Source organism: Calidris pugnax, unplaced genomic scaffold (assembly GCF_001431845.1).
Source record: "Calidris pugnax isolate Ruff unplaced genomic scaffold, ASM143184v1 scaffold20, whole genome shotgun sequence".
NCBI lineage: Eukaryota > Metazoa > Chordata > Aves > Charadriiformes > Scolopacidae > Calidris > Calidris pugnax.
The window spans coordinates 27037277-27062677 of NW_015094510.1; the positions used below are offsets into that span (position 1 = coordinate 27037277).

The window sequence follows — 25401 nt, forward strand, 5'->3', positions numbered from 1 at the left end:
TATGTGTCACTGAAGTATAAAAAAGCCTCAAGAGAACACCTACAGTCCAATGCTCACGTTGTGCTATGCCATCCTTTCCATCTAAATACTAAGCAAATGGAACAAACAAGTTGTTTTCACACCATCAACTCTTATCTAAATACATTTCATTCTTCTAGACAGTGAATATATGAAAACTATCAAAAGTCAGAATCTGAGAGAGATGTTTGTGCAAGCTGACTATAAGTGACCACCTACCTACCCCTTCTTGGTCTTTGGTGAGAACTCACAGACTGTATGGCTGTCTAATTAAATTCCACTACAACATGTAGCACTGAAACTACAACAGAAGTGTCAGCAAGGTCTCACTAAGATCAGAAACCCATAACCAGCATCAACTGATCCAGTAGTTATATTCAGTAATGTTGCTTAATGTTGACTTATCTGCAAATCCAAGAAGGCCCAGGCTGAATTTGTCATTCATCAACTTTATTTTTCTCAGTCAAATATCACAAAGGTTTTGTTCTGAGAGCTCTGTGGGTTACGATCGATTTTAAGACCACGTAGAACAAAATACGTGCCCAATGAGTTTGCAAGAGGTATTACAGGTTCATCACTACATACCAACAAACTGCATCTATTTCATTAATCAGTTCCACTGACAGAGGTCTATTAATTGGTTAGGATGGAAGGACAGAACTATTAAGGAACTATTATTGCTATTAAGGAAGCAATTCAAAGATTGATTTGCTTTCCAGTTGACAGAAAACAGCACAGTTTAATGACAACTGGGAAAACCCTGTATGGGTGTAATTCAACAACACATGAGAAGGCAATTACCAATTATACAGTGCGCACCTGGGGAAACTCTTTTTACATACAGAAACTGAAACATTTTCTTTAAAAATGTTCTTTGATCACCTACAGATTAATCACTACAGCATTTTTTACATATGCTTTGACCTTAAGTCATATTAAAAATGTGACATTTTCAAAAAGCACACCAGCCTCTTCCTGTGTGCCTATCATTATGCTTGCAACACTCCAGATTCTGGACACAATTTAAACTGCTAGTTTCACCCATAAATGTCCTAACGTCTTCTGCTCTAACCTTTCATTTCAGAGACAATCACTATTCCTCATGACAACCTTTGTTAGTACATGAGAATTTAGTATAAAAGAGATGAAATTTGTTGATCTTCCATGCTAAACAGCAAGGCTCATGGCCAAAAAGAGACTGGGGTGGTAAAAATAAGATAAGCAGTAAAATTGCTTCTTGTTTTCTTAGAGTATCAAGGAGAAATGAGTTGTTATTATCCAATTTTCTAAGTTTATGATAGCAGCTAGTGTTTTTGTTATGAAACAGTAATTTGACCAAAGAAATTGTTATGAGAAAGCAACGTTTGCTATGTTAATTATAACTCAAATATATATATACAAGCAAGTTAGTTAAATACTTAACACAAACACAGGTACACAAATATTTAGGGAGGAAAAGATTTAACACAACAGCTAACCTGAAATTTAGCTACACAACTGGAACTGCAAAAGTTGTACAGTTTTCCATCAGGCATTGTGGCTTGATACTGAGGTAAAGAGTTTCGTTTACAAAAGTGGCAAATAATTCCCATACCTAAAAGAAAAATGTAGTTTACAAATAAAATAAACACAAAATAGCAGCACAAAAAACCCCACACGGATTACAGGTCAGCTCTTTCCACCATTTCAATGTAAAAAGCTAAGATTTGCCCGTTTTCCTGTCAGCTGCCACAAGTCACATAAAGCAAAAGAAACTGCAGAGGTTTTGCTGAATTCTTCCATTTAAAATCCGTATTAAATATGCAACAGAACCTTCTTCTATAAAATTCACCAGAGTGTTTTCAACTTTGAGTCCACTGAATTGAGATCTATGCCTGCTTTGCATATTGAAGAACACACATTTTGAGTTATTTATCAGTTCCCTTCACCCAGACTAAAAATTTCACCTCGAGAATATCCACATACATTATAACTTCCTCTATCCTCTAATCACTGCTTGAGGCACATCCACATGGATTAATTCTAAAACAAAACCCACCCCCAGTGTTCAAATTTCAAAAAAAAAAAAAGTCTACTCTTATCAGTGATGAAAATCCATCCTCCTTTTCACTTACTTTGTGATTTTGCATATTTTGATTTGTGTGTGTTCATGCATGCAGTTGAGCAGTATGGCTCCATATATCCATTACGTCCTATGCACTGAGTCATGTCAAAAAACCTGCACTGAGCTCTGCAGCCAGTACAAGATGTTAATTTGCCATATTTCTAAAACATAAAACAAAGCAAAACAATGCATTAGTTAAAACTATGTATAGCTTTTGGTTTTAAATTATAGTATAACAAACAGCAGAAAACTTATCTATTTACTTCCGCAATCTGCTCCCCCATCAGAACCTTCCTATATTAACTATCATGATAATCATCTCAAGAGAATTCTCTCTATGGTTGGGTCTCTTACTCCTGGGGCCAGCTGGCTAAAACTAAACTTCTGTGTAAAGACAAAAAACAAACACACACACCTCAAGAAAACCCAACCAACCAACTGAAAAAAAAATAATCCCAAACCTCACCATCTGCAAACTGTGAAGTGTGGTAAGAGTATACGGCAAATTGTGTTGAGTTGGAGAGTTGGAAACAACTCTGTTCCTCTCTCCTTGTTGATGGGACAATAGTTCTAAGAAAAGAAACAGGAGTCTGACACAGCAAAGATGAAGGTCAAATAACGGTGCTAAACTTTGGAAAAAAATTATAACATCCTTAATATTATCAAGTACAAATTTGGTGTAGCAATTTCTTGGTATCAGCACTGTTGGGAAAACCTCTAACTTCTCAGCTCCTATAGTTCCAGTCCTCCAGGCAGGGGAAACACACTGCAGGAGTTTCTATGCTCCTCATTGGATCCAATAATGAGCTGCGACCCCATGAACCTGATAACCTATGTTGCTATTATTATACAACCTAGGTTGCTTTGAGCAGCCTGGTCTAGTAGGAGGTGTCCCTGCCCATGGCAAGGGGGCAGGAACTAGATGATCTTTAAGGTCCCTTCCAAACTGACTATTCCATGTTTCTACAGCAGACTCAATTTTAACATCTTTGCCAGATACCTTTGGATATAAAGGTATCTTTAACATTTGAGAATGAGCTAAATCCACTCGTAAGAGACAGCTAGAGAAGAAACGTACATTTTTATAATATGTATATCATCTTCCCTATATTAAGAACATGTACATAAAAATGTACAAATACACATGCCTCTGCCACAAACAGGATGTAGCACCTAGCAGACCAGCAAAATTTCAAAGTACCACACAATTTTACAATTTCCACATGGTTGACAAAAGCTTTGCTGTGGATTTCCTTCAAAAAGGACTATGTGTCAAGATATCAAGCTCCTACCCAGAGGAGGGTATTTCATACAACTCCAAGATTCTTCTTTCCCATTTTACTACATTTTTTTTTGTTTGCATTTAAAAATGTTACCCAGCACCTAATAATCTTCCCCATCAGCCACAATATTGACAAAATTCATACTAAGTACCAAGATTAAAATGCAGCCATTATACTGTTGTTCAAGTTGGAGCTATTCTACCAATATACATTCATCTCCTCTGACAGGCTAAATGACAAAAGCAGGGCATCAAGAACACTTCAAGATATATTACCAGTGAGAATACTGGAGGTCACAGTTTACCAACAACTCGACTTCTTGGAACAAACCTAATGGACAACAACCATCAAAAAAATCTGCATGCACAAACAGCCTTGGTATCTCTAGAATAAACCAAACTGTAAATCTAGAAGCAGTGATGCAGACAGTTTAACAAAGAGCATTCAGGAATGTAATCATAAAACACTGCACACATAAGAGAAGCTTTCACAAGTTCTAGGTCAGAAAGAAAAAAAAACAAAACAACAAACTAAGGCCACAGTTACTTTAAGAGATAGCAAGCTGAAAAGACACATTATAATAAATGAATTTATAGCAAGCTGATCAGAGCATAATCAGAAAAGATTCATTGTGTCAACAGACTACACATTTCTACTTGAAAGTAGAAATAGCTTTTGCCAACCAGCAACTCAAATATCTCATCATTTAACTGATGTCAAGAAAGGATCATGCACACAAAGTACAGCGCACATCTGTCACTTCTGAACTGCAAACACTCTTATAATACTGGTGTTGTTTACTGATTTCACCCTAGATTTTTCAGACTTGAAACTAACATGAAGAATCTTTGTTAATATCTAGTAATAATCAAGCAAACCTAGATCTAAATTATCAAGACGACAAAGAAATGGATTTCCAAGAAACATCAAGGATGCAGAAGATTCTGTGGGCAGAAACAAAAGCATGACAGCAAAGCTCTTGCTTTATTCTTGTTACAGCAACTAAGACAGAGCATTTCTGCATTATTAGAAGTATAAACATGTTACACAAGTGAAGACGACAGGACACCAGTAAAGAAAAAAAAAAAGGAAGAAAAATAAAAAGGCCCAAAACGTCTTCAGCTTTATTGTTCCCAAAACCTTGTAATCATAATCTCCTTCAAACTGAACTTTTTTCCTGCATTTTATTCTCTTGCCAGCACTCCCCAAACTTGTACGTTTGAAGATTGAAACCACTGAAAAACCAAGGAGCACAACAATATTGTAAAAAAAGATTAAAGCATACCTGAAAGTACTCATCAATCAGCATTATACAGGTGTCTCAAGCATTTTTTTAACAGTCCAACTTAAAAGGCTTCCTCCATTGACAACATCAACAGAGAATGTTGTACTGTACTTAGCCCGCATGTTTTTAGACAGCCATAACACAAACCAAGAATTTTCTCTTGCTCTTAAGCGTCAAATTTCCAGATGAGACTCTCTTCTCAAGGTTCTCAGGTAACTTAAATTTCTACTCTCGCCTTCATCATGTTATCTTTCATCTCTAAGAATGTGCATAATTAATTTCATTCTGTAGAAAGAGTAACATTTGTGAATCCTTCCCCTAGAACTACCCTTCTTGTTGGAATACACAGAAGATTTCAGTAAAACTAAGGAGAACTACATAGGATCTGAGAGCTTCTTATCAGGTAAGGATTTTTGGCCTGGAAACAAGATAACTTAAGAGGATCATGACAGAACCAAAAATGGTATAACATTGGGCACTATGGATCAATTGTTTGCTGTCTTTTCTAATATCAACAACTATGGGAAATCACATGAATATCAACAGAAGAAGTTTCAAAACAAACAATAGGAGACAGCTCTTCACAAAACAAGCAGCAGGTCAGCGGAATTTTGCAGATGGAAAAACTGCTTATATGTGTTCACAAGAAGACTGGACAAGGCCAATTAAAGAGATTTGCTAAAAACAGCATACAGGAACATTGCATAAAGTTCAAGAGATCCCCTGACCTCCAGAGTCAGAAGCTAAGAGAATGCTCAGGGGAAAACACTCTAAGTACCTGCTCTGTTGTCACTATTCCCTGCATGGCCACTTAGATACACACTGCAGGAGTCTCAATCTCTCATCTGAACTAGAACAGCTGTTCTCATGGTCTTACTACAGAACATTTTTCTTTTAATTGAATATTTTAACCGTCCTCATGGAAAAGTAGGTGTTCAGAAAGGAAATTAAGGAAAATGTAAAGCTGTGTCAATGCTGATATTTCATGGTCAGGAGACAAAAGAACGAACTTCACTGCAGAGAAAACCAACTAAGAATACCAAAATCTTCATTACTAAAGTAAAGAGGGGACAAAAAAATCCCCCAAACTTCTCTATTTTAAACATCACTGCTTCATTCTTTCTTTCAGAAGTACAGAATCACAGAATCATGCAGATTGGAGGGGAACTCCAGAGGGTCAAGTGTAACTTCCTGCTCAAAGCAGGTCCAGACCTGGTTGGTCAGGATCTTGTCCAGTCAAATCTGAGCATCTCCAAGGATGAGCATTTCGAAACCTCTCCGGAGGATTTCACTGCCCCTCACAGAAAAGAAGGTTTTCTTTCTATCTAAATAAAATTTCCCCTTGTTTTCAAGTTGTGTCTGTTGCCTCTCATCCTGCAGTTAGAAGGGCCCAACTTTGTCCTCTCTACCCTCCCAATAGGTAACTGATCCTCCTTCAGGAGCCTTCTCAAGGTTGAACAAACTAAGGTCTCGCAAGCTCATCCTCCTACATTATATGCTTCAGCCTTCTAAATATCACCTGTGCTTCTGTAATCTTGGTAGCTCTCCACTGAACTTACATCAGAATGTCAAACCTTTCAACCTAAGGAACAGAAAACTGAACACAGCGCTCCAGATGCAGTCTCAGAAGTGCAGAAGAATGGGAGAAGAGTGGGGAGTGGAGGCAGAGCGCAGAGATCACCTCCCTTAACCTGCTGGCTACACCCTTGCTAATATAGCAATACGTCACTCAGAGAGGCTGTGGAGTCCCCATCCTTGTAAATATTCAAAACTCAAATGGACAAGGTCCTGAACAACCTGCTCCACATGATCCTACTTGAGCAGGAAGGGAGACAAGATGACCTCCAGAGGTCCCATCCAACCCCAAGCATTCTCTGATACAACCCAGGATGCAGTTGGCCATCTTTGCTACAAAGGCACACAGCTAACTCCTGTTCAACTCGTTATCCACCAGGACACCCAAATCATTTTCTCTAGAGCTGCTATCTTAGCAGTTCTATTCCAGAAGAAATATTGGCTTCATCTTGTGCACCCCATGATACTTCAAAGGCAGGAAAAAGTGATTATAGACGAAAACCTGGAGATTCAAACTAGTCTCAGTTTTAAGTTTCCTTCAAAGTTGGAATTAACTCAGAACCAATCCACAAGAGAAAGTAACAAACATCTCCCTTCCATGCACCACTTCTGGCAAATTCAAAGCTACAGTCATATGAAAATATATGCAAGTTTAATGACTGCAAATTTAAGGAAAATTCTAAGTAAAAACACTGCTATCAAATGAGTAAGAAAAATTGTATCAATGAGATTACTAAATACAAAAAGATTAAGTTAATCCAGAGGCAAAATTTCTAGAGAATAATGGCCCAGTGCCCTCTCAGGGGAAACGATGCAGACTGCTCTGACTAGACCTCTCCCTCATCACTCCAACTAAATTCTGCATTGAGATGACCTAATTTTAGCTAGATCTGATGGCATATTTGACCTCTTCCAAAGCATAAAGTCCAAGTAAATGCAGAAGTCTGAATATTTTTTTGTTCTTATTCTACTTGATTCTAAACCCACTCATTGTTTCATGAATTGTTTGTGTACCCTGTTAGAGACTTAAACCTAGAAATCAGGTGACCTTCATGATAGGTATTTCACGACAGACAACTGAGAAAAGATTATAAAACACTTCATGTGGTTTGAAAATTCTTACGAGTTACTGGATCTATGTAGATTTCAAATATTCATTCTGCCTACTAGGACAGCACTGAACTTAAATTGGCAACTACAAAAGTGACTAGCAAGACGCAAAAAGAACAGGATATATTCCAGAAACTCAAGTATTGTTGCAACAGAAATCCAAATTCCTGGAAATAAGAGAAAAATCACTTGGAGGGTTTCCAAGGCATTTTTATTCTTGCCATTATCAGCAACAAACACTTTAGAAGGAGTCTTGATCTTCCTTTATATCTTACAGAAAGGATCATGAAAACTGAATTCTGGAGCTCTTCTTGCATATATCCTACTAAGAAGAAAGATGAAGCCCCAAAATAAGTATCAGATCCATACTGTGATTTCAGAGTATTTTAGAAGTAAGCCTCAATTCTGTTTAATTAGTTTGAAAGTAATTAAAGTCTCTGTTCTTGAACTTCTGGCTGCCAGAGTATTTCAATAAAGCTACTAGTGCCTTGCATCTAGTTATCTGTGCTATAGACTTTTATTCTTGACTGAAAAAAAGCAGTATGATCTGCTTCACGTGCCTTCAAAAGGGTAAAGAGCAGGATGAAGAACATGCCTACAGTGTAAGAGAACATTCTTGCTAGAACTTCTCCCACGCGAAGGCCAGTGAATCAGGAACATCAGGATACCAGCTGATTGCTGCAGTGCTATGTGACAGCCAAAAGACTTGTTTCCAGTTGAAGGAAACGCTTTGCAGTTCAACTCTTATGGTCCAGGGTAAAACAGATCGGCACATACTTCCCAATTCAGGCAAACTTCTCTCTGGTAGCTTTACAGAGTAACGGTTTCAGATCAGAAATAAGAAAGTTTCTAGAAAAGAATATTCTGGGACAGAAGCACAGTCAACCTGTGTTCAGATAGAAAGGTAAAGGAGAAAGAAGATAAGACATTTTCTGTCAGTAGAAAAGTAGACATATTCACTACATGGAATTCTATGGTAACAGAAATCCGTTTGTAAGGCAACCAAGAATATAGCAGTTAAACTACTTCAGACATATTTGAAAGAAGGATGGTCCAGAGGGATCCAAAAGCAACATGCATGTCTAAGAAAAGAAGCAGATGTCAGCAGAATCTGTAACAGCAAAGGAAGAAGAAAGTGTATTATTTATTTAGCCTTTTGAAATAATGCACTCAAACCATCACTCCCCCAAGAATAAGACCTGTAAACTCTTCCTTGCTCCAACAAAAGCGACTAAGACTAGCAACACCTCAAAAGCATTTGCCCAAGTCTTAAGAGCAAAAACTGAAGTAATTGCTTTTTTGGCCCTTGAACACCAAGTGATTTGTGTTTATGTTCTACCAGCTGAACTCTGCAAACAGCCAAATCAGTAACTTGTCCAGTAACTTTTATTTGACATCTCAGACTGCCAGTGCTCCCTCTTTTTGCCAGTTTTGTTTCTGCTCAAGAGCCCTGCCTTCATGCCTTCAAGAAAAGGAGAACTGAAAATCCCATCTTCTCGTGCCTCAAAAAGCAAGTTACTCCTACATTAACTGAATGTTTCAGCTATTTCTTTTTTGTTTTTTCTCCCTCTTCCCCTCAACCCTGCCCAATTACTCCAGGTACATCAGTGCACAGATGCGGTTATATCTATCCTAACTCCCAATATCTAGTCATACCACCTCTTTACTTCCTCTTCCTAAGAATCTCCTGTGCTCTCACACAGATTACACCTCACAATTTTGACTGCCGTTAAGTACTTTTTTTCAAAACTACCAAGCTGTTTCAACATCTCTGATGTACCTATCTCACTTTATCTTCTAAAATATTGACAAAATAACATCCTGAATGCTTACTATGAATGTTACTCAGGTGCCTAAGGAAGCTGATTATATAGTTTTTATTGAAGAGAAGCAAATTCTACAGCCAAAGATAAGACATTTGGCCCAGAAATGGCAAAATAAATGGTTCCAGAAACAGGAGTAAGTAAAAAGTAGAATAGTATAGTTTCTAGAAGGACTTGATTTGCATCAGTGATGCAAGAAACTGGAGGCATAAATACCAAGAGGCCTCAAAAAAGCCTCACACCACTAAGCAGGAAGAAAGGGGAATTTATTATTTCTTGGTTGATTTAACCATGGGAGATGGGGTAAAAAGCATCTAGCTGTCTTCAATTGTAGAAGTGTGCGTGGTATCAGGCTTCAGTATTACCAGAGATTACTTAACTCCAAGCTAAGTATTACCTGAAGTGAGACAGAAATGACTTATTTGAGGAAGAGATTCTACTATTACAACCACAGTTTGAACCAGCTGAAACCACAGAACTCGTCTTTAAAAGTTAACAGAAATGAAAAATAAAATAAAATTGAAAAGTCAGTATTTTTAACATTTCAAAGTAAAGGAACTGTTCAGCTCTTGATTACTGGTTTGTCAATAGTATTTACTCTTGGACCAGACATTTGGAAACGAGCTTACAAAGCAGCAACAACTGCAGGAAGTAGCAGGCTTTGGTTTTAATTGTAGTATAAGAAAAAGGAGGATAGAATTGCAAAGAAGCACAGAAAAAGAACAAACACTGGACAGGACAAGATGAAGTTGAAAACCCTAGATGCTTCCACTGAAGTACTATGTGACAAGACATTCTACCATAACATTGAGAATTAAACCAGTAGATAGCAATACGTCTTGTGAGACTAAATACAAACTCTATATAACCTATGAAACAGGAGTTGCAGGACTGTTATGCATATTATTGTATACAGTGAAGGCTCCTTAACCCCACACACAGCTAAAGCAGATGAGTTTTAGGGGAGTTTCACAAAAGCAGTTGTTTGGAAAGAAGCAGAATTGGAAAGAAGGAAGCACAACTGCCTAGGTTGGGTTTTTTCTATTGGAAGAGAACAGCTCAAAGAGATGGCACACCCTGGTTAGTCTGGAAGCACGTTCAGTAGTAAGTATTCATCTAATCAAGGAAGTCAACTAAAGCACTTCTGACCAGTACTGAAGGAAAATTTTCACTAGATGAAAAGGCACTGCAAGCATCCTCTCCAACTAGGGAAATACCCATTTGGGTTGCATTCACCCAGTACCCACTTCACTCCAGAGCTACTAAGAAGCCTACGAAGAAATAGTTTTAGCTCCTTCTCCCTTTTTTTGACAGCACATGAAGACCATAATTTTTTAGAAGCACCCAAAGCAAGTGAATCCCAGGTCACATTCTAACAAGAAGAATTTTAGTCAAGTAAACAAAGAAAAAAAAAAGTAAAGGAACATTTTAAGCTAGTAAAGCACTAAATGCTTTCAACAGTGGAATCAAGAGCACTGTGGACTGATCAGGCCAGGAAGCAAAGCAGTTAAAGACTGTGTTTTTGAAAGTAGACACAGACTCAGCTTTATTTTGGTTGACCAGCTGGAAATTAACAGGTACGGCTGGTTGCACAAGCCAAGTCACAGAATTCACTTGTTTCTTAGAAAAAATGGTTGTCACGTTTGTACCCAAGTTGAGCAAGCCAAGACACAAATAACATTGCAACTGCCTTGGAAAGGAAGTTGACTGATTTTGTCAAGACAGAAAACATACAGTAGTACCAGAAGCAGAAACATCAAAACAACATATTTATGTGCTTTTGGTTGATATATCTTCATGGTAGACATATTTGGGGTCTGTTTCAATTTGTTGCACAGATACTAATTTTTAAATAAAGCACTAATTTTTAAAACGGTTAAGTTCCCATTTTAGTTATATGAAACGCCTACTCAAAGAAATAATATATTTCAGCATTTGCACATTTACATAGACAGTTTAGCCACCTCCTTGTCAGATATGACCTCACTCTCTTCTAGCATTGTTTTTTGGTTTATTCATTTTGTTTTAGCATCATTTTTAAAGTCCTTCTTGTCCCTCTACACGTGAACAGTTTGAATCTCAGCGCAACAGATAAAAAGAACTTACAATTCTAGAATAGTAGTTGTTTTGGGGTTTAAAAAAAACACATTTCCAAGAAGGGTTTTGTTTTGACATTTTATCTAAATTGTCAGAGTGATTTAATTTTTGGAGGAAGAATTTTATTGTTGTTTCTCTTTTTAAAAAAGCTTGACTTGCACTTAGCCATCTTCGTGAATGGCTGTTGTGCCATCAAGAAATTAACATGGTCTTGCATATAACCACAGTGAATGTGAATGCATGTAACCACAATGACATAGACTACTTACAAAATTTAAAAAAAAAAAAGTCTTACACGATTTATTGATCTATTTATTTTTCACAGCTTCTTTAATAGGAAAGAAACCTAAGCTCCGTAATGACGTCGGTTTTAGGTAAGAAAGAACAGCCATTGCCTCTCAGAAAGCAAAACATAGGAGGCAATATTCAAGATTACTTGTGTGTCTGTTTCAAAACAGGTGCTGAAACTGGTATGTAGAAAGCTAAAGTGCCTCCATCAACTTGAAAGGAGACTTAGGCACTTCAGAAAAAACCTACTCCCCATCCCAGGAATAACATTGTTTCTCACTTCCCTGCCTCCCACCAACAGTCAGTGGCCATTCCAAGAGCCACAGTAATTTTTATTACCCATAATTTTAATTTTTTCATTCCAGGAAGAAAAAATGTCTGTGATAAGTTATTGAAAATTAATTGTTGAAATCAGTGTAATATTTATTTTAAAAAAATAGGAATGAAGTATATAGATAGGTACAAGTAATAAGAATCAGTTTTCATTTATTACTACTACAAACGTATAGCATATTGATAGGTGTATGACATTTACAATATAAACTGCTCAATACAAATCTTATACCAATGAAACCTATTTATTTTACAACTGTTTGTAAGAAAACATTTGCTAAAACTCTTAACGTGACACACGATAATCAGTGGTACAACAAAATGCTATAATTAAATGACATCAATTTTTCCTGTATTATTGATTCAATTGAGCTAACTTCAGTATGTAACAGTGACTCTTCAATAGTCTCCCCTTCACTGATTCCCCTTTAAAAGTAAGATGTAATAAAAAGTTTCCAAGGAACCATTGTTACTACTAAATAAAGCAACCCACAATTTATCAATTGTGGCCTAATGAATTGTCAAGCAACGCTTTCCAAAGTCTAAATCCCTTTTTAAAGAACAGAATTCCTTGAATATATTCAGTTCAAGAAACTTTAAGGCATATAGAAGTTCAAACCAAAATAAATTGTGCTAGACAACTAAAGTATTCTCAAATAATTTTGTCCTGAGCAACTCTAACACCTACAACAACATAAACTATAGAAACTTTTAATTTTATGTTTTGAGTTTCTCTTAATATCAAAAATACCCCAAAGCCCCCACACTCCAGGAACATTTGAAAGCTACCAGTAAAGAATTACATTTAACCACCACTCCAAACCAGATACAAATGAACACTAAAATTAAGCTTCTCAGAGCCTATTTACAGTTCCTCAGTACCAAATATTTCCACAAAAGAATTAAGAACCTGCTTGAATAAAGTCTGCTGGCAGAACTAAATGCACCAAAACATTGTGTCTCAATTTTTAAGGTTCTCTTAAGGATCCTCACAATAATGCACGACATCCAACACTACTTGTGAAGATTCCTGGTGCTGCAAATTGCTCCTCCTCCCCAAATCAAACCAGAACATACAACTTGCTACCCATACCTTTCTCAAATACATACCTAAACACACACACACACAAAAAAGATACAAAATATCTGAACAAATAGAGTACAGTCTGCAAAGAGTGTTAAGTACAGATTTATCATTTGGCCTCTCAAAATTCCACGTTCGTTTCATAATTCCATGTGCAGTGCATGTTATACTGGTTGTGTGGGAATGTCTCAAGTTCAAAGTTAATCTCATGCCTTTTTGTTTCTTCGAGAGACAGTATTCAACGTTTCTTCAAGTCTTTCCATGGCTTCTGGGCATGCCTATGTTTTTAGTATCTTGGAAACCTATCCTGTCCCTGTTCGTATAGCTGTGACAAAAGAATAATGCTTATGTTATGTTTTCAGTTATGCTGTTTACATACGCACCTTCCACATCTGCTGTTTGCACATTGCATGTATACAAGAAGAGCCATCCCCAAAAGCATCAAAACTGAATGTCCAAAGAGAAAATACAAACATACATGATGCAACATTCTAGAACTTCTAAACATTCAGCACTGTACACCCTTTTTCTCTTGGATCATTGTTTTCTTAAAAATGGAAAGAGATGAAGAAAGAACCCAAAGCAATGTGCAGCACTGGGGCCACTCACATATGCAAGTATGAACTTCAAAATCAGGTATTTCTTGCCAGTAATATAGTACTTTCATATTTTTTAACAGCACCCTACAAACCCAGAGCAAAATGCACCAAGGAAAAGAAAAAAACTGAATTCTCAAATTGTATATCCTCCCCCAAAATATTAAATATTTCAGAGATATGCTATTATACCATAAATACAGCAGTAACATTTAAACCTTTAACAATGCTTAAACGTAAATAAAAAACCTTTACAGCATTAGCAATGGTTCACAGCTAAATTGGCTCTATAGTATGTAAAAGACATCAGCATAAGATTTCTTGATTTGGAATTATTTTTAAACACAACAGTTACTACTATCTTAACAGTCTTAGAAACAAATAAAAGCCAAACCAAATAAAGACTATGAAAGCATAAAATTTAAGACACAGAAGGATGAAAGTAACAATAAATTTTGAAATCCTACGCTGTACAGTGAAGGAGATTAGACAGGTAACACAGCCGATCTGTAATCAGTTAGAGCATTCTCACAGCTATGTCTAATCTGTAAGGTCTGCACATTTTTTAGTGTTTCAATTGCAGAGAAACTAACTTTTGCATCTAAAAAGAGAACATCACTTAAGGACCAGTAAGCCTGTGTGCCAGGCTTGCTAGTAATATACTCACATAAGTGATAAGTCCACTAGAAGTAGAATTTTTTAACAGAAAGCTTAATTTCAATGATACTTTCGTTAACAGCAAATAGCTATTGCTACTACAACATTAAAAACAAGCCAGTAGTAAAAGTTCCAGTCCAGCTAGTTTGGTCTCACTGGCATTAATTTCATTTTTAGAAGTCTCTGTTACTTAAGATTCCTAATGAGAAGTAAAACCATGTTATGAATAACAGGAGTATTAATGTTTATTTAATTTTAAAAGTAAAGAAGTAATTACCTGCTTGTATTCACCAACGCAGTTCTGACAGCAGAATCTTTTCTGCTGACCATCAATAATAAGGATATTGTTTCCAGCTCCTTTACTAGGCAAATACTCCCCACAATGCTCACAGCAATTCATTATTAAACCATTTGCCATCCTGTATCTATTGAAGCAATGGTCACTGCACAGCTTATGAGTCATATTTTTAAAGCTAACTTCATGACGAATCTAAAAAATAAAAATAAAAAAGTATTCTATCACCACACAAGCACAAAGTTACCTGAAACTACTAGACAAGCCAAAGTCTTACATTCAAGTATAATAACTAAAATCAGATTATACTAGCTCACTATTTAAGAACAAAGATGCTTGAAATGACCATGAAATATGGAAACAGAAATTGGGTGTTTCTGTTGCCTTCAAAGTTCTAGAAAAAAAAATCTTGGACCCGTTTGCTTTTGTAGCCTAGAAGCAATGATCAGAGGGAAGGATGTAATAATTGCATATTAGAGTAGGTCAATTCATGCAATTATATAAAATACTCATTTTGCAGGCTAGCAACATGCTACGTACAGTAGTAGCCTGAATTATGGTGGGTCCAGTAACAGCACCAAAAGTAAATTAGAGCATTAATGAGAATTTAAAATAATGTACCTCTACAAATGTTTACATAATCTTTCAAAATATACAGGAAAAAAGTAAGTAATACAGTAAATCTTGACCTTTTTCAACAGTAATTCTTCTAAGTGGGAGATCTGGGTTATAATTACAAGATTCTACACCTAATAAGACTGTTCACAGTAGCTACAAGATATCGGCAAAAGGCACTTCAAGTTTCTGAAACAAGAATCACGTATTAACCTCTTTGAATTCTCTCTTACTTCAGTTCTCTTCATGAATATTAACCCTGCATATCTTAATATCTTACTGCATAAGAAAACACTTAATCAGATTTTAAATTTCCTTATTTCCAGTCCCCTTATTTCAGAACGCAAGTTATTAATAGCGCTGTTATTGAGAAACGTAGGAGAAAAAAAAAACAGTCAACCAGACCTCAGTTAGTTTACCACAGATAGTGCATCTTGATTTATTCAAAACTCCTTTCGAGGGATTCTGTTTATCTTCATAGAAGGATAAACATGATGTACTGCAAAACTCCTGGAAAGACTCACTTGAATCAACTTGAGCAACAATGGTACCTTTCATTGTTGTTATATCTCTGAAAGACAAAAAAACCCTCTAGTGCGCTTGTGCATAAATGCATATACATATTTAAACAAGAACCCTTTACATCTTATAACATTTGTTCTTCCTTTTAATGTTTACGTTTCAAACTGGTTTGGTAGAGTTGTTAGTCACATGTCAAACATTAAGTTTAATAACATTTTTACAACTACTGTAAGTACTCCAAGTACAACAACTTTCCTGTTTTTGTTTTTTTTTTTTTTTTTTGATCTGAATTCTTTTTTTCCCTTAATATTATTCTAGAACTAAGTGACTTTAATGCATCATTAGGTACTGGCTGTGGCAAACTCAATCTTACACAAAAAATTACCAGAGCAAATTTAAACTATCCCTTTTAAAACTTACCACAAAAGCTATATTTAAGTTTCAAATGAAAAAAATCAGCTTTATAGCAAAAGGTCTTTATTTTTATATAACTCCATCGTTTCCAATATTAACTCCAGGACAGAATGAGGGGAGTAGAGAAGGTTGTTTTCTCATACTTTAATATAGCCAAAAAGCTTAAAACTCTACCAAGAACATGCTTAGAAGTTTTATCACAAATTTTTTAAAAAGTTGATTCCATTATTACTGTGAAGTTCCAAAGCACCTAAACAGTTCATGCAGTTGCCCATGAAACTGCATCAATTTAATGCATTAAGCCAGACAAGCAACCATTAATAAAACTGATCTGAAATAGAACAAACCTTTTTCTAACCAAACTGACTTCGCTGTTTTTCAGTGAAGCTAATTCTAGAGCTCCTCGATTTTCAATTGTATGTCGCACACACTGCAAACTTAGCAAAGCTACTAACACCACGCTTGTCAGCACACCTTTGTCATCAGGTCTCCCAACCTTCTGAGGTCATTTCTAAGGTGGTTCTACTCTTAATCCCAAACTACCACATACCATAAACTACAAGAAGCAAGGAGAAGAAATAAAAGCCCCCCTCCTTGCCTTCCAAAGAAAAAGACTATTATTGACATACAGTAAATGCTACTGGGCAGAATAAATTAAAAATTGATTAGGCAGAATAAATTAAAAATTGATTGGGCACATCTGATCTCTATTGACATCACAATGGGTCACCAGTTGGAAAAGATATGCACCAGACACCCGTATCTGGGAGCCCTGAAACTAGCATGAGTGGAAAACATTAGAAAATATTTTCCCTAGAGAGACTGCCTTGAAAAATCAACTTGTACCACCCCTGGTTATTAACACTTGCAAGCCTGCCTTCTGCCATCAAAGGAAAGTCAGCCGATTTCGGCTTGCCCTTTGGCAAGCTACTAAGGATTTGTGGTGGGGAGTGTTACCACTTCTGTTCTGCAAAACAAAGCCAGAGCTCCTGCCCTAAGGAGCCCACAGTTTCTGGCTGGATTCCACCAGGACTTACAAACACTATTAACTTGTATGAAAGCACACATTAACCTGCATCAAAGGACACAAGTGCAAAGTCAAAAAGAGTAACACAAGTCAATAACAATCAGAAACGCTAAGGAGAAGGCCAGGTGTGTTTCCTTCTTACAGTAACTCTTATGTTATTTATGTAGTTACAAAGGTTAAGAAGAGTGCTAGGAAAGGGTTTCACAATAAAATATGTTAAGAATTCTGACTTTTCAGATGGGATTATATAATATTTTTTTAAAAGCTGCTGTAGGCTTCACTTTTTCCACTTAAAGTAATCTACATATTTAAAGATAAAGCTGAGCATTACCTCTGAAAGTCTGACCTATGACATACCAACTATTATCTATCCAATCTATATTCACAATCTCCTGGATTTTGTTACAATTCCCTTATTCTTTCACTGAACTGCAATCTGACAATATTATGTCTGCTTCAGTAGAAAAAGAACACAGAAGCAAGTACAGAGTGAAGAGTACCTGGCTGGCTACCACCAGGTAGCAAAAATTTGGCAATAAAGCAAAAAAAAAAAAAAAAAGGCTGGATAAGATTTGGCTTCATAACGAAGCCATCCTAGAGAGGAACAATTTCATGCATATACTGCCTTCTATTTAACTGTGATTGAGTAAGCAACTGCAATACTTGTAGACGAACAAAGACAAACATCACCTCAAAAATTGTCAAAGGTGACTTGAAGGTTCTCTAGAAATCAAATACACTAAAACTATTTTAAGTAACCTCAAAAGCTAGAAATAAGGTGTTTTCCTCATCATTCAAAAATAAAGCCTATTCATTTACGACACTGTATGTAGCCTCTTAAAATACACAGAGAAGTATCTCCAAAGTTGCAAGAGAGCATGGATTTAGCCATGAGTTTTCAAGACTTCAGTCAGAAATAAAAACATTAGTCTAATCTCCATCTTACATATAATGCAGCTAGCTGAAGATGGTAGTCACCAGATTACTTCTAAAAAACACAGTGTATAAACACGTGCAAGCCAACAGAAAGAGTACAGAGTGCTTTTAACTAGCTCTGTAGAGGTAAGAGTTAAGAATTTGAGCCTTTACATGTATTTTAAGAAGCTACAATATGTTAAATCTGCTAGGCTTTCTCCAAAGCACACATTAAGGAAGGCAATCTTTACTGCAAGAAGCCCTTAGTTCAGCAAGAATTCATCCTTTAACCAGTGTCACTCACAGGGTGTGCTGGATTGAGTGTATACTGAAAAAAATACAAAAAAGTGCAAGAATCTCAGTACACTGAAAGAAAAAGATAGTACAGCTGTTTTGTATACCTAACACTACACTAGTACAATTATGGAATACTTCTCTATGGCCATTTTAAGTTTGGGAAATAATGAAAAATTACAAGTCAAACCTAATCAACAATTTAGAGAAAGCCACTTCTAGGTATGCTTGTCACTCCCTCTGTATTGCTCACTCTTCAACTTCAAAAGTTGCCATAGTTGCCCCTAACTATGGGGAAACTCTAAGGCTTCTCTTCTCCCCACACTGCCAACAGTGGAAAAGCTCACAAATTTCTTCCAGCTTTGTGCAAGTATCAGTTTCTCCTTTTAGCGACTCTTCATTTTACACTTTCACCTACCAAAATATACAACACAAGGTCCACTTTTTTTCCCATAAAGGACTTTATATCTAAAGAACATATCTTGTCACAGGATATATTATAAAACTTGGACACCTTATCTTTATTTAAAAAAAGAAAAAAAAAAAAAAATCAGTAATTTTTACTGTACTGGCTTCATAGAAACAATCTGCCATACCCTGAACTGGAAAGCTAGTATACTTTTTATTTTGTAGCTGATATGGTGAACTCAATATTTCTAAACAACATTAGAAGTATATCAAGTACTTTATATCATTAACAAAGCAATTCTCACACACACACAAGAATCTTGAGTATTACTGGATTTAGCCCCTAATATGCAGGAAAATTAAAGAATCCCTTACTTTCTGCACATAACACAAAGTTTCTTTGGAGTGGGTTTGTGTGAGAACGATGAGAGGCAGGAAGTAGAACAAAAAAGGTGAGCTGATCCTTTTCGCTGATACGCAGTCTGTCCCTTTTGTAAAGGCTTTTTGCAGTTTGCACATGTGACTTTAACCTGTTTAGAAGGCTGCTGCTGGGTGGAAGGCTGGAAAATCTGTTTAGGAAGTGATGCTACAGGTGACAAGGAATCCACACCTGGTTGCTTCTGATTTCTAGGGAAGGAAGCTGACTGGGATATCCAAGAATCTTCAAGACAAAAAAACCAAACAAACATAAGGGTAAGTGAACAGACATGTACATATATAAAATAATATTCACGGATATATGATCGTAAAATATTTTTTCTGTTGGAACTGACAGTTAACAGGAGATAGATGTAATTTTAGAAATTCAGGTTTAAAGTAAAATGCTGTTTGATGGTACCACTCTCCACTGTTACAAAGCTTCAGAGTATGAACAAATTTCAGGATGGTCCCAACCTGCATCTAGGGACAAGTTTTGCAGACCTCAATTCACTTGCACTGGATTTGCAAACTGGCAATTTTATCTTCAGACAAACAAAACTGCAATTACCAACTGCAATTAAAAAAAAAGAGACCAACAGAGAATATGAATTTCTAAACTAAGGTTTGAGATACAAACTGCAAACTTGTAAGAACATGAAATCTTAGATATTCATTAGTTATTTTGTTTTAAAGCTTTAACAAGCATCGTGTGTCCAACCCCAGTGATAAACCCTAGAGCTGGGGGTCCCCATACTAATTCCTCGTCTACCCTGGAGCCAGAGGGTCTGCAGTTCGAGCTCCACATCTGGGATCTGTATTTATGTCACTGATTCCTGTAAGAGTTCTTGTTTTTTTCAATAACCTTTTCAGTGGAATGAATACCACTTAATGTGCAAACTGGCAAAGTCATGAGAGTCATGAGAGTTCCAAGTCTTCTTCAGTAGAAATCAATAAACCTAGAAAATAATATTTCTTTAAGTTCTGGCAGTGCACAAATCCATGATCCTGTGTTTCAGACTCCACTAGTCTTCCATCTGAATTTTCAGACAAACTACTATGAAACTAAGAAATTAAGTAAAACTTTTTCTACAACAGAAATACATCTAGAAAGATCACATGCTTCTGTTAAATTACACGCTCGCTATCATGCTGGAGCAGAATATACAGTTTTGGACCAAAAAAAAAAAGCCCAATAAAATGTAATTTCTAGGCTTTTCTCTGGAATTTAAGCTTTTATTTTAAATATTTGTCACCAGAATTTAGGAATGTTGAGCCAAGAATGCCAAGAGTGATAAAGTCCTCAAGCATGAATTAAAATCTGAATAGGAATGTCCTTCTATTATATTAAAAAAAAACCCCAACCAACAAACATTTACACGTTTTCAGTATTGTATGTCAGATATCCCAAATACTGTCACAGCACTTGGGGCTTACCTTTCAAGCTTTTTACTCGCAGCATCTAGAACAGTACTTCACTGTCACTTAATGACTAGCAAACACCTGCATAAATATTACTGTACTTGGTAGTACGGGTAGTACTACTTTTAAGTTAAAAGTAAACACAGGTTTTAGGGTAACTAAATAAAAATACTAAAGCCTTGAATAGCTTACTGCAGCAACTCAGTGTATTTCTGGAGTGCCATTAAAACTAGTATTAACAATGAAATATATGAAAGATTATTTTAAATTTGTAACTTTAGATAACAAAAACCTTAATCCATGAACTTCAGCAACTGCCATACCTTAATCTTAAGGGACATTATCTTGGTCCATAATAATTTATAACAGAAAGCATCTTTTTCTCATACTATTTTCTGAAGTCCTCTTTCTGTTTTATTAACATCATATTCCACTACATCGTTTTAAAATTCATTTTAGGACAAAGTTCTAAGAACCCTTGTTGCAGCAACAAACAACATCATTCCTTAGCAAATAGAAGATTGTCTTCCGGTGCGACTTTGTATCTGTCAAGGATGCTCTATTTCTCAGACATGTAAGACACTTCAGAAATTCACTGTAATACTTGAGGGTAAATATAAAAGCTGAAACAAAGAGGTGAGGGGAAGCAGAACAAAACACATTCCTCTTTAAACCATTAAAGAAGTTTACCTTTGAAAACATGAGTATCCATACTGACAAACTAAGATATGTTACCACAGTGCTTGAAGTTAAAATTCACTTGACTACCCTCTTCAAACATTTTTATACTATTGCCTACTACCTCAGATATATTTATATCCTGGTACCACCTTAACACCTCAAAAACATTTTGAGATTCTCCTCTTTTCCCATAGGTTTCAAGTGGGAGCACGCTGCATCTCTCATCAGAATTATGTAGCATGTGCAGTAAAGTTACACGTGCCAATAACTCCAGTAGGGCTCAACTGCCTCTCATGAAAACTTGACTTCTCCAGGCTCATTTGTGTTTAAAACTTTTACCATGACTTCCCAGTACCTCATTAAGACTACTTCAGTATTTCCTTAGTACCTTAAGGCTTCAGACCTCTTGCATTTGGGTTTTTTTTTTTTTTTACTTCTCCCACATCACACCTTCACAGGCATTATTGTTTACATTGTGACTTTTCATCATATCTCACTTTTTAACCATGTTACCTCCTCCGCTTTACATTCTCTGCAAAGGATGCCTAAAATCTGTTTTTTCATATCCTCAAACTGAGAAGGTGTATCACACTTCCTTAGTTGATCCTGGATGAGTTTCATTGCCCTTATGTCTTCATCCTTCAGGTTTCTATCTGTAATTCTTTAATGGCCAAGTTTATAAGACTGTACAATTCCATTTTCAATTTCTTCAGTTCTTGCTGGAGCACCTCTTCTATGAAGACAGGCTGAGAGAGTTGGGGTTGTTCAGCCTGGAGAAGAGAAGGCCCTGGAGAGACCTTATAGCAGCCTTCCAGTACCTAAAAGGGTCCCACAGGAGAGATGGGGAGGGACTCTTTATCAGGGAGCGTAGTGATAGGAGTTCCACTCCAAAAGCACTTGAAACTCATCTACATGGATTTCTGTTCACCTACCTGGATTTCTCCGAGATCTCTGATATGGTTGCCCCCACAGATTCTTGCTGCTAAACTGGAGACATACGGATTTGATGGATAAAGAATTGACTAGATGGTTGCATCCAAAGAATTACAGTCAATGGCTCAATGTCCAAGTGGCAATCAGGAACAAGCTGTGTCCATCAAGGTTCTGTACCAGGACTGACATTATTTACTATCTTCATCAACCACATCCGACAGTGAGATCAAGTGTACCCTCAGCAAGTTTATAGGCAACATCAAGCTGAATGGTGCAGTTAATAAGCTAGAGGGAAGAGATGCCACCCAGGGGGCCTTTTGGGCTTGAGGAATGTGTCCTCATGAATGTCATGAAGGCCAAGTGCAAGGTCTTTCACCTGGGTCACGGCAATCCTCAATATCAATACAAACTAGGGAATGAATGGATTGAGAACAGCCCTGCCAAAAAGGACTTGTGGATACTGGTGGATGAAAAACTGGATTATGAGCCAGCAATGTGCACTTGCAGTCCAGAAGGCCAACTGGTATCATGGGCTACATCAAAAGAATTGTGGCCAGTAGGTCAAGGGAGGTGATTGTGCCCCTCTGCTCTCCTGAGACACCACCCAGAATACTGGGTCCAGCTCTGGGGTCCCCAGTACAAGACAGACACAGGCCTGTTAGAGCAGGTCCAGAGGAGGGCCACAAAAAAAATGACAACAGGCTGGAAGACCTCTCCTGTGAAGAAAGGCAGAGAGGGTGGTGTTCAGCCTCTCTGGGGAGACCTTATTGCAGCCTTTCATAGAATCATAGAATCGTCTAGGTTGGAAGAGACCCTTGGGATCATCGAGTCCAACCATCTACCCTACTCTACAAAGTCATCCCCTACACCATGTCCCTTAGCACTGCATCTATATATCAATATATAAAGGGGTCTTTTTTGAGAAAGATGGAGATATACATTTTACCAAGACCTGTAATGACAGAGCAAGAGGCAACAGTTTAAAATTTAAAGAGGGTAGATTTAGGTTGGAGATGAGGACATATAATGACAGCAGCAAAACACAACATTGCCTAGCAAAGTTGCGGATGCCCCATCACTGGAAGTGTTCAAGGTCAGGTTGGGCCAGCCTCTGAGCAACCTGATCTCGTGAAAGATATCCCTGCCCATGGCAGGGGGCTTAGACTAGGTAGTCTTTAAAAGTCCCTTCCCACCTAAACCATTCTATCAAATGTACTACAGTGCTTACATTAGGTTCTAAATTAATATGTGCAGGACACAAGTTTCTCTGACATGCACTTACTGCTTCCCATATAGCGGAGTCACTTAGCCAAGGGGAATACATTAACACTGATTCAGAAATCTTCCAAACTACATACAGAATCATAGAATCATTTAGGTTGGAAAAGACTTTTAAGGCTGTCAAGTCCAACTGTAAACTTAACAATGCCAAGTCCACCACTAAACCATGTCTCTAAGTGCCACATCTACACATCTTTTAAACACCTCCAGGCATGGAGACTCAACCACTTCCCTGGGCAACCTCTTCCAATGCTTAACATTGAAGAAATTTTTCCCAATATCCATTCTAAACCTCCCTTGGCATGACTTGAGGTCACTTCCTCTTGTCTTATCACTTCTTACTTGGCAGAACAGATCAACACCCACCTCACTATAATCTCCTTTCAAGTAGTTGTAGTGAGCAAAAACGTCTTCCCTCAGCCTCCCTTTCTCCAGGCTCTGAAGGAAGTTCTCTCCAGTTCCCTCAGTCACTCCTTGTAAGACTTGTGCTACAGACCACTGACCAGCTTCACTGCACTTCTTCGGACATGCTCCAGAACTTTAATGTCTTTCTTGTAGTAATGGGTCCAAAACTGAACACAGTATTTGGGGTGCAGCCTCACCAGTGCCGAGTCCAGGACAATCATTTCCCTAATTCTGCTGGCCACACTACTTCAATACAAATACATACAACATACTTGCCCAAGCCTCACTATTGATCTATTATTCTTCTAACAACTTGTAGATGTCACATGTCCCAACTCCTTTCTCACTAGATGAAAAAGTAGTAGTATCAGGAAACTATACATGCTTGCATCTTCAAAGCTTCAAATCCTCTATACAGGAAGCAAATGAGTAAAAGGTCTTAGTCAAGATGCAAGCTAGAATGTCCTAGCAAGGTAACGGACAAGTTCTCATTTTCACAAAACTGCTCTGTAAGCTGATATATTAAGTCCTTAGCCAAAGTTTTGACATTCAACAAACGCTAGCTAGGAAATCCTTAAGGAAAGCTGTAGTGTCTGAAAACAAAGTTTGCTATCTAACTTCTTACAGCTTATTTCTGAACTATAAGCAGTGTTTTTCAATCTATGATCTTCAGATTATATAAATCAAAGCATTTTTATCATCAGTAGGCTTAAATTAACTAAACAGGAGTCTCCACCTCCATTTGAAATATTTTAGAAATCTGGAAATCAGAACAGATGGAACACCACTGATCCAGAAAAGATGAATCTATCCTTAGCAATCTTCGACTGGAATTTTATATAAAATATTAAACATATGTAAGATCAAATGCTTCCTGTCATATTATCAAAGTTTCCAACAGGCAGGGTTAACTTCTACTGACAAGATTGTATAGAGGAAAAGGAGGCAACTTCCAGGGAAAAAGAACAAAATTGAAACTTGTAACTTGAAAACCTTTCCTTTACATTTTTCCAAGTACAAAAACCTGTAAATGATCCACACCTATCATGCTTCAGGCTTTTTCTTGCGTAAAAGCCTTTCCACTATAGCTGTCTTCCCTCTTTCCTCCTCGTTTCTTCTCTCCTAATTTCTCTCGTTTGGTATTTTTCTCCCTTCTCTTTTACCCGCAACAGTTCTTCCTCCTTTCTTTTGAAGCTACTGTTCTTTATTTTTCAAATAAAAAGACCACAGTCATAAAAAATAATATCCTATACACCTTGAAATATACCTCTCATGTCCACTTCTAAGTGAGTCGTCTTCATCATATCCCTGAAAGGACTCCCAGCCACTACTACTGTCTCTCTGAACTCAATCTATTTCAAAACTGCTATGATCCCAGCCTGTAAGACTTCATACTGGCTAAATTCAGGCATGTCTGTTAATCACACCAAAAAACAAAAGTTCAGTAGTTTAAGGCAAAGCACATGCTGATTTTCTTAAAATGCACTTTCCCCAAGAAAAACAAAGGCACTTGACCATC

General features: G+C 37.0%; 1 protein-coding gene across 8 annotated transcripts in view; it reads right to left on the minus strand.

Annotated features, from left to right (window-relative positions):
- Window positions 1–25401, minus strand: part of ZMYM2 (zinc finger, MYM-type 2) — a 90821-nt gene that overhangs the window by 38233 nt on the left and 27187 nt on the right. For 6 of the 8 annotated variants that reach the window (XM_014965962.1, XM_014965961.1, XM_014965960.1 and 3 more), the window contains 5 exons: window positions 19119–19404; window positions 15569–15734; window positions 14531–14743; window positions 2133–2283; window positions 1497–1612 (listed from right to left, as the gene is read on the minus strand). In XM_014965962.1, coding sequence (XP_014821448.1) covers window positions 1497–1612; window positions 2133–2283; window positions 14531–14743; window positions 15569–15734; window positions 19119–19404 — 932 coding nt within the window. Of the gene's footprint in view, window positions 1–1496; window positions 1613–2132; window positions 2284–14530; window positions 14744–15568; window positions 15735–19118; window positions 19405–25401 lie in introns of those variants that run through there. The other 2 variants (XM_014965964.1, XM_014965965.1) reach the window with 2 other exon arrangements.